Source organism: Cibotium barometz, chromosome 49, assembly GCF_041138505.1.
Source record: "Cibotium barometz isolate CiBa-2024 chromosome 49, ASM4113850v1, whole genome shotgun sequence".
NCBI lineage: Eukaryota > Viridiplantae > Streptophyta > Polypodiopsida > Cyatheales > Cibotiaceae > Cibotium > Cibotium barometz.
The window spans coordinates 7,304,319-7,318,567 of NC_141094.1; the positions used below are offsets into that span (position 1 = coordinate 7,304,319).

At 38.7% G+C, this 14,249-nt stretch overlaps 1 protein-coding gene and 1 long non-coding RNA gene across 2 annotated transcripts; both read right to left on the bottom strand.

Moving 5' to 3' along the window:
* Positions 1–6,153: 6,153 nt before the first annotated feature.
* Positions 6,154–6,379, bottom strand: LOC147610242 (uncharacterized). Its single transcript, XR_015263997.1, has 2 exons — positions 6,250–6,379; positions 6,154–6,217 (listed from the first exon to the last, which is right to left on the bottom strand). It is a non-coding gene; the product is annotated as an uncharacterized LOC147610242 (long non-coding RNA).
* A 92-nt stretch (positions 6,380–6,471) lies between these two features.
* LOC147610243 (putative GTP diphosphokinase RSH3, chloroplastic) lies at positions 6,472–10,988 on the bottom strand. Its single transcript, XM_086785918.1, has 6 exons — positions 9,365–10,988; positions 9,013–9,198; positions 8,406–8,866; positions 8,128–8,286; positions 7,479–7,839; positions 6,472–7,002 (listed from the first exon to the last, which is right to left on the bottom strand). Exons 1-6 carry the CDS (start codon positions 10,139–10,141, stop codon positions 6,706–6,708), a joined length of 2,241 nt encoding a protein of 746 aa, XP_086642044.1. The 5' UTR covers positions 10,142–10,988; the 3' UTR covers positions 6,472–6,705.
* Between the last annotated feature and the right edge of the window lie 3,261 nt (positions 10,989–14,249).

Below are 14,249 nucleotides of genomic sequence, written 5' to 3' on the forward strand. Positions count from 1 at the left end.
TAATCATACATTGCTTCAATCCAAACCCTAGTATCCTTCTCAATCTTTGAACCTAGGTTGCATTTGATTGAGTAGGAGCTTCTTCTCCTAGACATCTGTATATAGCACATTAGGGAGTGGAGGATGATCGTCCTGGCCAAGATTAAATTTTAGGATTACAAGATTCATACTTTACATTACGCTCATGCTTTTAAAAGTAAAACTTTGAAATCGTTTTATTTTTTAAATATTTACAAGGATAAGTTTTATTACAAAGATTTAAGACTAATATAATTAGTCTTTGAATAAGACTAATATAATTAGTCTTTATGATGAATAAGACTAATATAATTAGTCTTATTCATCATAAAAGAAAATCCTAGGCTCAACTAGACATGAGACTAGAGGGGTCCACATAGGTGAAATATGGGGGTTCCATCGTAGTTTCTAAGACACGAAAGATTGATGGTAAGGGTGGTAGATTCTCGATTGAGTTGTGTCCCAAAACAGCTACTTTGTCGGCGCAGGTAAGACCTGCATTACTTGGTCATATACCCAACGATCCTGTGTGGTATGTGATTCCCATCTATGGTCACAGAGCTATCAAGCCTGGGAGTACCCACCCATGAACCAAAATAAACAGACCATCTTACACTTTTCAATCCAACGTTAATGGTGATGTTCCCAATTTGGTCCGCTCCCAAGGTTATCTCTACTCCACCCTCTTTGGGGATGCGAGAGGGATGAGCAAGAGACAATCTCTCAAGTATCTGCACCATAGTATCATCGAACTCGAAATTTAAAGGGTGACAAGCCGTCTCGAGAAGATGCACTAGAACATTAAGAATCTTGAGTAGGTGGCGTCACCCTCTTCCTACAATCATTCAATCACCAATTCAAATTGTTCTAGTAAGTTATTTTATCAATCAGCATTAGGTAAAACATACATTCCAAACAATCTTAAATAACAAGTCCTAGGAACTAAGATCAGCCTTTGATACCAATTGTAAGGTCCCCCCCTTCCTAAATAGGGAAAACCATTAAGCTAGTCTACTAAGTCTAACTTAGGATAATTTCCTACTCGTCGACACCTTGACCATGTAAGATACAAGGATACAATTAAGAGGTAAGACCTAGTTCTATCTCGCAGGGGGAGCATGGTCTTTCTAAAGGATTCCTAAAATCAAACCACTCATCGAGTGATTGACCTTAACTCGGGCAACCTCTATTCTTGACTTCTAAAAACAACGCTTTTTTTCTCATCTATGTAAGACACATCTGGCTGATTTAGTCTTTTAGAGTAGGGTTGCACAGGGACTAATTTATCTAACATAGAGCTTCAATTAATTTATTGGAAAGCTACCCAAACTAATCAGGTCCACCCATCCATAGGATGTTGCCATCAGGTCATTCCATCCTCCCACTTTCCACCCAACTCACGCGTCAATTTGTTTTCTAATTAATCCTATCACAAAGTTTGATATAAATAAATAAGTTCCTTAATTAAAGGCCTTAGACATTGTTCGGTTAAACTGTCTTTATCAATGATACACAATTCTTACAAATAAAGGATTTCATTATAAAAATAGATACAATGTTCAAAATTATTCATAGCCAAATCCAGGCTCTTTACTTTATTCTGTCAATGATCTAGAATTTGGCCTTCTAGCCTCTATAGATTGGGCAATCCCTACAGGACCATACACCTCATCATCGGCACTAGTGAGGACTCAAGCCGGCCTGTCGCCCTCTCAGGCTCCATTGCTTGATCCTCCTACCCCTCAAAGGGATGCCTACACGCTAGGGAATGCAGCGCTGAGCAACCCGTTTTGACACTGCAAGGTATAGAATAAACACTATGCGCTTTTTATTGGTAATGATTTGATACAATGTGAGACATTGATCTTAATTTTTTTTCCATTTTGGTAGGTGGCTCCTTGTCTTAAGAAAGATCCTATTTTGAAAATGTCTAGAGAGAGATAATTCAAAATTAAGATATTTTTGGATATAAAAATCCTCCTAGTATCTAAAATGGTTTCCCCTGAAACAAAAATTCAAAAAGAACTTTCTAGTGTGCAATTGGAATAAATTGAAAATAGGTTTTTTTTTAAAGGACCTTAGCCTGAGAGTCCAGATTTTTCGAAAATTTTGAATTAAGGTTCCTATGGACCAATAAGATTAATCCAAATGTAGGGAGGATATAAATTGAAGAATAAAAGGAATCCTTTTGCATACATCCACATCCATTTCTTTCACATACATCCACATCCATCCTTTCGCATACATCCACATCCATTTCTTTCACATACAGCTACATCCATTCTTTCACATACATCCACATCTATTTCTTTCACATACATCTACATCCATTCTTCACTTATACATTTACATTCATTTTCATCACATATCATCCACTCATATCCCATATCATTTATTTACATTCTGATTCACATGACATCAGATCTCATCCATTCATTCACATTTATCTGATTCACATCACATCTCATCACATTTATTCACCGCACATCTCATCACCTCTATTCACATCACATCCATCTATCCATTCATTCCCATCTATGTAATTCACATCTTATCACATCTACTCACCTCATATTCTCATCAGTTCTATTCACATCACATCCATCCATCCATTCTTCTCATCTATCTAATTCCCACATCTCATCATATCTATTCACCTCATATTCTCATCTATCTAATTCCCACATCTCATCATATCTATTCACCTCATATTCTCATCACTTCTATTCACATCACATCCATCCTTCCTCTATCTAATTCACATCTATTCTCATCACATCCATCCTTCCTCTATCTAATTCACTTCTATTCACATCACATCCATCCTTCCTCTATCTAATTCACATCTTATCTCATCACATCTATTCACCTCACATCTCATCACCTCTATTCGCCTCATCACATCTTATCTCATCACATCTATTCGCCTCATATTCTCATCACTTCTATTCACATCACATCTACTATTCATTCACATCTTCTAATTCACATCATCACATCCATCCATCCAATCATCTATCTCATTTATATCTTATCTCATCACATCTATTCGCCTCATATTCTCATCACTTCTATTCACATCACATCCATCCTTCATCTATCTGATTCACATCTTATCTCATCACATCTATTCGCCTCATATTCTCATCACTTCTATTCACATAATTTAAACATAGAATTTAAGAGAATTCTAATTTTTGATATAAAGATTCTTTACGTATCTATTTATGCATAATTCAATTTAAGAAAAATAACACTTTTGAAATAAAAATAAATCCTTTATGCATCCTTCTATGCATAAATTTCATTTTAATGAGAATAACACTTTTGAAATAAAAATAAATCTTTTATACATCCTTCTATGCATAAATATAATTTTAATGAGAATAACACTTTTGAAATAAAAATAAATCTTTTATGCATCTTTTTATGCATGAAATCAAATTTGATGAGAATAATACTTTTGAAATAAAAATAAATTTTTTTATGCATCTTTCTATGCATAAAATCGAATTTGATGAGAACAACACTTTTGAAATAAAAATAAATTTCTTTATGCATCTTTCTATGCATAAATCGAATTTGATGAGAACAACACTTTTGAAATAAAAATAAATTTCTTTATGCATCTTTATATGCATAAAATCGAATTTGATGAGAACAACACTTTTAAAATAAAAATAAATTTCTTTATGCATCTTTCTATGCATAAAATCGAATTTGATGAGAATAACACTTTTGAAATAAAAATAAATTTCTTTATACATCTTTCTAATGCATAAAATCGAATTTGATGAGAACAACACTTTTGAAATAAAAATAAATTTCTTTATGCATCTTTCTATGCATAAAATCAAATTTGATGAGAATAACACTTTTGAAATAAAAAAAAATTTCTTTATGCATCTTTCTATGCATAAAATTGAATTTGATGGAGAACAACACTTTTGAAATAAAAATAAATTTCTTTATGCATCTTTCTATGCATAAAATCAAAGTTAATGAGAATAACTCTTTTGAAATAAAAATAAATTCCTTTATGCATCTTTCTATGCATAGAAATTAATTCTAATGAAAATAACGTTTTTATAATAAAAACATTTTCAATATGTATCTTTCTATGCATAGAATAAAAATAACACTTTTAGAATATACAAACGGAGGGGATTACTCTTTTTGAATAACATAAAGATAAAACTTATTTTCACAAAATTTAAGAAAATTTTGCTATGACCTCCTTTGTATGGCTGACCATTTCTCAATTTTAACATTCAATTTATGACTTGAATTAATCCAATTTGAATTCTAATATCTCTAATCTACTCCATTTTTCAAAAATCAAGAGAGTAAACAATGAAAAGAGTTTAATCAATCTTTTAATTAAACTTTCTAGGATTAAGAAGGACTGAATTGTAAAGAAGAGAAGAGTGTCCTTTCCATCAAGGCATAGCATTAGATTTTAATTCAAACATTTACAAAGCATAAAATTTAAGAAAACCATAGATTTAAAATTCACAATAAGCAAGAAGTAAGCTTACATGGAACTTGTAAGCTTTCCTTTGTCTTGAGGGATTGAGGGTTCTACTCTTGTTTGCAACAAGAGTGGCCACCAGTTCTTTTGGAGAGGATTTAGTCAAAAGTCCGAGGAGGAGGCTTCTTCAAAACCAAAGGATGAGTGTAAAGGAGATGCATGTATGCGAGTCTCATCTTTTTTCATTTCTTGGGTCAAGTGCACACCCAAGGTGCTTCATCATATCACGCCACATGTACAAATTGAGAAAGTTTCCAACCAGGTCTCTAAGGTAGAGTCTTCATAGTTACCATTTACACTCAATGGAGAATCTTTGGATTCAATGACAATTTGGGGTCGTTCAGGTGGACTCTTTTTCACTTGTGGTTTGCATTGAGTGGAGTATCTTCAGTGCTTGATGTCATGGAGACACCACAAGAAGACATGTCATTAGATTTATCTTCATCTTGGGAGGATAGGTTAGTTGGTGTTTCTTCATAGTACACAGATTTATTGGAGACTATACCGACAACAACCAAGGTTTTCACTTCAATGTATCAACAGATGTATTCCTTTAAGTATGTTCCACAAGACATGGGTGGTTTAGACATACAGGTGCCGAGCAATACTGAATGGATACAGATTTGGTGCACAGTTTTCAAGGAGTATTATTTTTGGTTCTGCTTTCTTTCTTCAAGGTGTATTGGAGCCGATGCAAGCAATTATTGTGGTCCCTGTGAGCCGATGCATTAATAGCTGAAGTTTGGATAGAAGAGTTTTGGTTGACCATTCTCAAGAATGTTCTTCTTATGTTCTACCAAAGGATACTCGAAGGTTTGTAGCAGATTTTTCATGGAAGGTTGGACGGACGAAGAGTACTCTGTGTTTATGGTCATCCACAAGTTTCTCTATAGATCTTTGTATTGACGCAGGCGAGGACAAAATGTGAGCCTTCATAGTGGACGCAAGTGGTCTCGCAATGTTTTGGATCTTGAGTATCTTGGATGAACTTTGATTGGACCTTTTCCTTTTATGAAATGTTAACTTATACTACGATAACTGCAATGCAAGTAAGGGAGAATGTCACACCTAGAAGTATGCAACGTAGAGCCAAACATCACATATGAACTAACAAGCAAGGTTGGACGATGCAAACACCTATGACACATGGCTCTACCACGTGGCATTGGTGATGTGGCAACCAAGTACAATTAGCCGACAACATTACTACCAACCAACAAGGAGCATTGGTGCATATATATACATAGGTGGCCAAATCGTCATATTCATGTGTTCCTCAATGTTCACAAAGTGTTTCTCTATAGACGAAGTGCTAGCCAAGAGTGTATAGCAAGTCACAAAGCTGTGATTTGACGTCTATGTGTGAGATTCCCCACTCTTCTTTCTATCTCTAGAAAACCCTAGCACATAGGCACAAGTACAAGCCCAATGGATTGAGAGAGAGAGAGAGAGAGAGAGAGAGAGTCATGTGTGTGTGTTAAATCCACAAGTAAGTCTTGATGATGATAAAAATGGCTGTTAATAATATACTTTACTCAATACAGTGCACTGCACGACATCAAAGTAGAAGAGAAGTTTGCACATAATGACAAAAGTCTGGACTCTTTTAAAAATTGTTCTATATCAAATATAAGGGCAGCAAGTCTCGATCAAATAACATGTTTGAACCTCATGCAATGATCATTTCCTACAGCTTAAACAATAAAATGAAGCATGCAAGGGGACCAGTACAAAGACACCGTGTCAACACGTCATAAAGCACTAGCCAAAGCTCATGTGAGTACAGTCCCTTCAAAAATTGAATGGGTTTTTGGTGCATTTATGTCAACTCCTCCCCCTGGGGTCACAAGGAGCTCTGTGACAGTATGTCCACCCCCATCTGCTGAAGAAAGAAAGGTATTTAAGGTTAATGGAGAGTTACCAGAGCCAAAATGCACATATCTTAATTTGAGAGTATGTTTACAAGAAAAGTTGCCCACGTTTTGGGTTTCTTCTGTGTCACCTCCTGATCCTGTAAGACGCAGCAGCCCATACAGCCACAACAGACATGCAGATATTCACAAGTGCTTGCTTCTCATCAGAGACTTCTAATCAAAATTTCTCAGCAGGAGAAATGATTGCTTATATACAGGAATGTTACCCTCCCATGGTTCTTTTCAGAACACTGCTATCTCTGACAGTCTTACTCGAGATGGTTTTGGTTTGCTCCTACGATCCTGTAATGAGCAGTCATCAAACATCCGCCTAAGCTTCTCTCTGTACTCATTCAGAGATTTCCCAGGCATGTGAGGTGCCACCTCGACCAGGTCACCCATCTTTAGTTTTTGGTGGATGTCCTTCACATCTTTATGATTGACTTTCAACCTTGACTTCTCCCAAACTAAAGGATCTTCCTTAGAAGTCCTTTCTAGGTCTGCAACAGTGGAGTTTCCTGGCAGCTCCTGGACCATCATCTACTCCACAATATCAAAAATATAAGAAGCATTTATGGGACTGACACCAGAAAAAATAGCAAAAACTTCAAAAAGTATTTATAAGACTCGTACCAAAAACAAGTGAAAATTTATCTACAAGGGGCCTGCCTTTGTTGGAGATATATATATACACACACACATATATATATCCTGCCTTTGTTGGAGACATACATACATACATATATATATATAGAGAGAGAGAGAGAAAGACAAAAACATAAACAGAGAGATAATATTGGAGATAATAAATGAGGGAGTTCTTAATGTTTTCTAGATCCCTATTATTTTTATCGCTTTAACAACGACAGGCTTTTCTATATTTTCAAACCCACTATTTTTCTCTCTTTTTATAGCTGTTCTGTAAGCAAATATTACACACTGCTTAGACCTAAAGATGGTTGATAGAACCACAGCCAAAAAAAGTTATCATGATTGAGAAGAGAGAGGATGGCTACCTTGTCTTCTTCTACGACGATCACAAAGAGAGGATCATCTTCATGATAAGGTGGCCCATGTGAGCAATCTGAGTATGGGCACCCTTCATTGTGGAAAGGAAAAGGACAAGGGGGCCTTATGTCTCCCTCCACTCGAGACAGCCGTAGCTTCGTGTCCATGATCTCATTTTGCCAAGTCAAGACCCATCTTGCCCACTCCACCCTTTGAAGAACAAATGAAGAGTGTGGCACATTGCCCTCTTTGTACCTCCAGTGTGCGGCAACTCCAAACTCCGCTTGATGGTGCATCTCCATGGTTCTTATCTGAATCTCAAGAGGAAGTCCATCCTCGCCCCAAACCACCGTATGAAGGGACTGGTACCTGTACACAAAGTATGCAGAACATGAAAAAACTTAAAATTCTTCCTTCAGAAGAACCTTACTCAAGTTTGAGGAATTTCAACTGCAACATGTGGAACAACTGAGGGGCTTTTCACACATCTAAATGCCATGGGCAGATAAGAGACAAGATGGATCGGCAGCTTTGCACGTCCACAAAATTCCCATGCATATCAATTGATCTTGCAACATTTCCAGCACCCACCATGAGTGTGAAATCTCCCTAAATGCATCGCGTATTGGTGATTTGGTCCTCTCTAGAAGATCTTACCCGTTCACTTTAGGTTGGCTTATGTAATCCTTTAGTTTCCCTGGAACACATGACCAGGTCTGATGAACAACTTCCAGTGCAGTATAGCAATCTTCCACATTGGCAACAATTAGCCGCAAACCTTGGACATCATAGATCTCATCAACCTTTCGCCCTTTCCTGTAAAAGGTTAGCAGGAAAAAGTTTAGAAAGATATGCAGTTGAACATCTGAATGCTGATACTACATCACATTCTTCTTGCTTCACACCAACCCTACAGTAGAATTAGTTTTACTTACCCAGTCATCTTCTTGTAAATGCTGTACAAATTTTTTGGGCGCCCACAAAGATCTAGGTACTGTACCCCTCTTGCAAGCAAGGATTCATCCAATGTCTGTATGGCCGACACTATTGTTTTTTCTCTAAGGCCCTCTGCTAGTTTGATTGATAAGTCTTGGTGATCATGGTGCTTGAGATGCTTGAAGCACAAGTCCTCCATCTCAGCCTTCCAACTCCATATGCCTAACCTACCCGCAAGGGGAGCAAACACTTCCAAAGTTTCCTTTGCAATGCGGCATCGCTTCTCTTTCCGGAGAGCTCCTAAGGTCCTCATGTTGTGCAGCCGGTCTGCCAGCTTGATAAGCACTACACGAACATCTGCCATGGCCAAGATCATGGTATGCAAGCGATCAGCCTCAACTGATTTGTAAGCAGTATCATTGTCACGAGCCAGCTTGCTGAACTTACTTAATCTTGTCACCTGTCAAAATGGATGTGAAGATAAGCATGCTTGACTACAAACCAAAGTGTTCCACAACATTAAAGACTCAAAAGACGGAATGCAAGCATTACACACCCCTTCCACAACATTAAAGACTCAAAAGAGGGAATGCAAGCATTACACACCCCTTCCACAAGATTGGAAACTTCTGATCCAAAAAGATCTTGAAGATGAGTAAATTCAAGAGATGAGTCGTCGATTGTATCATGAAGCAATCCTGCTGCAACAACTGCCTTGTTAGCCCCGATTGCAGCCAATATTGTTGCCGTTTCCACACAGTGTACAAGATAGGGATCACCATTAGCACGGAACTGCAGCAATTAGGGAAAACTTGAGTCGCGTGGCAAAAACATCCTATCCCAAGCCAAGCATGGGGCCTACCAGAAACATCTCCCCGAACAGAAGCAAGAAAACTCAAAGGCATTCATACAGTCGGCAAACCAAAAAGTATTCAATTGTAGGAAACAATCATCTTACTTGGCCGTTGTGAGCTTGCTCAGCTTCTTTGAAGGCTTGGATGACAGAGGGATCTTTGAAAATCTCGTGTTGGCACTGGGCATTCCACAAAATGCCTTGGGAGGTGTTACAAGCCTCCGGAAATAGGGGCTTACAAAAGAATTCTGAAAGAGAGGAGCAAGCCAACTTCGTAAGACGAGGGGTTCCCGGCCTCATCTCTAGCCCATCTTTGCTAATATCCAAGTCACTCAAGAATGAAGCTGGAGACCTTTGATTCAGATAATATAGATCTAGATCGCCATCCGATGATATAATTTCTTCCTGCTTGAATGGAGAAGTTACCACATGAGATGTTAAAGAGTTTGTGACGAGGTTTCTGTCACTGTTAAACCTGCTGGTAGAGCTCTGGGTGCTGCCAAAGGAGGGCAGGCCTTGCAAGGAGGCAATGGGGCTTCTTTCTCTGATTTTTGGGGAGGTAAAAGAATCAGGATGATTTTCACAAGAGTCCAATAAGGCACAGAGGTCCGTGTGGGACGTCCGCCGTGAGAGAGAGTTTCCGTCAATGGTGGTGGCGTCAGAGGTTGAGCAGGGAGGGAATCTAACAGAGGGGCTGGCAAAGAGGGAGGAGAGGCCACCAATGACTGGCCTTGGAACATGGTGGTGGTGGCCGGAGTGGGTGCGGGTGTGAAACTCTATTTCTAGAGGGGAGGAACAGGGCACACAATGGGAAGAAGGGTGGTGGTGGGGAGAAGGAATGGTGGGAGGGGAGCTGGAGTAAAGCGAAGCCATAGTTGCCATTAAATTACCTTTGATGTGGGTTAGATTGATTGAAAGGACTCCTCTGGGTTCTGTGTAAACTGTATGTTTCGTTAGAAACTACAACCCAATAAGGCCTTTGATGTGGGTTTGCGCTGACAGGCGGCCTGCTTGACCTTATGCGAGATGGGTATATGTGCACTTGATGTGGGCAAACTTCTTATGGGTTCTTATTACAGCCCAAGTCCCCTAAACCTCTGTTAGCTTGCAACCCAGTTCTGTACTTGCAGTCCAGAATTGAGCTCCTTCAGTACAACCTTTCGGAGGCAATCCTTCACAAAACCAAGGAATCCTTCGCAGCACACAAAAACCGACCTCTTTTCACAAAGATCTTAATGAGTGAAGCCTTCGGCAAACCCTTCTTACACAAACTCCTGTAAGAGTTCACGCCTAGGCCTAGATCCAAAAGGTCCAGAAACCCTTTTTTGCAAAAGAGGGCAGCGACAGTAGTACCCTTACGAAAAATTGAATGAAACTATGAAGAAATACCGCGTACAGGAAGGCTGTGCTGGCTCGCGTTTTGTGGGCGATGCTTGCTTTGACTGCCTGCAAACTGATGTAAAATGGCTCGCTCTGCTTCACGTGTAAGCTCTGCACTGTTGAGCTTCACAGCCGCGTGGGGAGAGGGAGGCGCTGTGTAAAGCTTGGAAATGCTGTGGAGAACTGTAGCCCTGTGCGATTTATATCTGTTGGGAAAGGGACAGAGAATTTCCTCTTCGTTTCTGTTCGCCTCTAGCCACGTCCTGGCACGCTGCGTACCGGCTGCTGCCACGTGGCCCGTGAACGCTTCCACGGTTCCAGCCCATGTACCATGTGGGTTTTGTCCCCCGTTCACGTTTCAAATCGTGAAGCTTTTGTGCAATTTGCCTACCTTAGTGTCAACCCCCCAACTATTGCTTACAACAAAAAAAACTTTTTTCTAAACCGGTCCCTACCCGGTTTTCATTAATAAAAATCTTTCTCCTTGCCAGTTTTATAACTAAATATGTAAAAATTGAGGTGGGGGAGACAGCGCAGCGCGGTAAGGGCTCTTGACCTACACCGCAAGGGCTTGGGTTCAATACCCGCCCCCTCCTCCCGTATGCCATGAGGCATGGGGTCTGTCCATTTCGGCACTTATATAAAAATAAAATAAATAAATAATATCCTCTCAACAAAAAAAATATATATGTGTAAAAATTTCACCGATTTTCTTAAGAATGAAGTTAAATTCTTGCCGAAAATTTTGAATTTCAGCCGACTAAAGGCCAGTTTTTCGTGAGCAATGCACCCAACGTGTCTTCCTCAATCCTTTGCAACTTGCAACATACTTTCAAAAAGCATAGTACCGAAAGAAATCCTCATTCAATGGGTTTGAAACCTCATATATTTCTTTAGCCTCCTACCATTTCAAAAGCGACTTGAAGACAAGATGTAAGGTCGAAGCCTTGACCTCCTTAAGAGATGCAGACCACTATTAGAGCACCTAACATTTTCACCCAAATAACCTTCATTGAGAGAAAAATTTGTTTCAACAAAAAGGCGCTCACGTCCAAAAATGGAGCTGTTGTTGAGAAAGATGGAGAAGTGGTGTGCTCTAATTTGTGAATGTGAAGTACGAAAACACCGAGGCTTGAGTTTTAGACAAGCAGTGCACTCATCAAAAGTCTCCATTGTTGGGAAACGTGTGCCTCAATGCATCATCATGCTAGCTAAGATTTTGCATTCATTGATTGAGTTTCCCAATGCACTAGTGTGGTCGTTAGAGCTCACAAGAAAGTGGTTCTCTTTGTGGGTTTGGAAATACTCCACTTGGATAAGTCTCATTGGCCCTTCACAGCTAAACTAGACTTGGGGATGTTGCAACCCCATACATGATATTATCTTGTAAACTTTTGATCTCTGCCTAAGCATCTCAGCGGTATTGTTGAAATGTTTCTCTCTCTTCCCACTTCCTTTTGTACACTATAGAATTCAATATTGCTTCTCTTGATCTCTAGTTACAATAGTTATTAAATATTCAATATTGCTTCTCTTGATCTCTAGTTACAATAGTTATTAAATATTCAATATTCTTGGCCAAAGTGTTTAAAGCAATCACATTTAGTTCTCTATATTTCTCCTAGCATATTCTCTGCTCCTGAAGACATTACTCATGTTAGTGGTCAAAGAAGAAATATGTATTATAAAAACTAAAATGGGTCCATCTACCCTATGGTGAGATTATGAATCTTGATGAGCCCAATTTTAAAATGTGAAGTGCAGTATTACTATGGACTTCTGGCAGGTGCTCTCGTTTGATCCCTCTACCGCGGGCTCCATATAAGCCCTTGATGCATTTGTCATAACAAAGGGTGCACGTGGGTCGTCTCAAGGAGCCCTTGTTATATACTCATACCAGTCACACACATAACCTACTTATAGTACACATTTGTATCTATATTGATTTACATAATATGATTACATAAATACACATGATGTGTGTGTGTGTGTGTGTGTGTGTGTGTGTGTGTGTGTTCTACACATTACACACACACAAACACACATAGATGTATACACCATTTTACCACCCCCCCCCCCTTTTTTTTGATTCACTATACGTGTTTCAAATTGTGAAGCCTTTACAATTTGCCTACATTTGCACAATGAACATCAACCCAAGGTGTTGACAGCCCTACATGTTTGTACCAACATGTTTTCCTTGGTTCTTTACAACTTGCAACTTCCTTTCAAAAGTAAAATACCCAACAAGGTCCTTATTCAAAGGGCTTGAAATCTTAGGTGTGGTTTAAACATCTCAAACTCCTTAAAGTATGGGCCCAATATTAGTACATGTAACATTTTCACCCACACACCCTCCCTAGTGGGAGCAAAAAAGGAGGTCATGTCAAAGATGGAGTTAATGAAGCAAATGGAGAAGCATTGTGTCTTATTTTGCATGTCTCAATTTGTGATAGGTGACTAGTGAGAATTGAAAACATCGGGGCTTAGGTTTGAGTGGCAAGGCTAATGGTAGAACATTTGTAAAAAGGCCCAATGTTAGGAAATTGGGTGCTTTGTCTCAGTTAACACGTAAATAGTATATATGCATTAGGAGAACTAAAACATTAGGGCTTAGGTTTGAGTGGCACGACCGAATGGTAGAACATTTGTAAAAAGGTCCAATGTTAGGAAATTGGGTGCTTTGTCTCAATTAACACATTAATAGTATATATACATAAATTATATACTATTAATAAATTATTAGTATATATATATATATATATATATGTTAACACATATATATATATATATATACATAAATTATATACTATTAATAAATTATTAGTATATATATGTAAGTTAACACATTAATAGTATTTCTATGTAAATTATACATCTTAATATGTACGTATGTATGCATGGATAAGAGAGTCGTATAGTACTATATAATATGTGTTTCTTTTGTGTGTGTGTGTGTGTGCGTGCACGCGCTATCCCTGGAGGACCAATGCAGCAAAGGCAAATAGAACTGGACATAGGACATTACAATGGACTGTACTATTCTGAGCCTGACATGAAGAGGCCAAGTAGAAATCTACCAGTATTCCAGTTTATGTAGAAGTCTTTGGAAGATCCATTTTAGCTGCTGCTTCCTGGTGATATACCATCCTATGGGATATCCCAAATGCCTAAATACATCTTTGGAATGCACCACCTGACCCGGCCAAAGAATAAAATGCCAGTCACATTGTTTCAGGGGAAGTAATTTAGATTTGTCAAAATTGACATGCAATCCCGCTGCTAAGCCATACAATGAAAGAGTGGTCATAAGCATTTGAACTTCCCAGGAAGAATTCTGTGGCATAAAGAAGGAATCATCAGCATATGCTTGTGCCAGATAAGATGTAGCCCCAGGGATTTTAAGACCAGTCATCTGTCCTGTGTTTGTAAGATGATCAAGATACATTAAAAGGGGATGGGTCGCAATGGCATAGAAGAGAGCACTAAGAGGACAACCCTGTCTAACCGATTGACCCAATGTCCATGACCGAGACAGATGACCCCCAAGAATGCACTGAGAAGTAGAGCCAGAATAAAGCCAGTAAACTGCATTTGCCATCTTGGGACC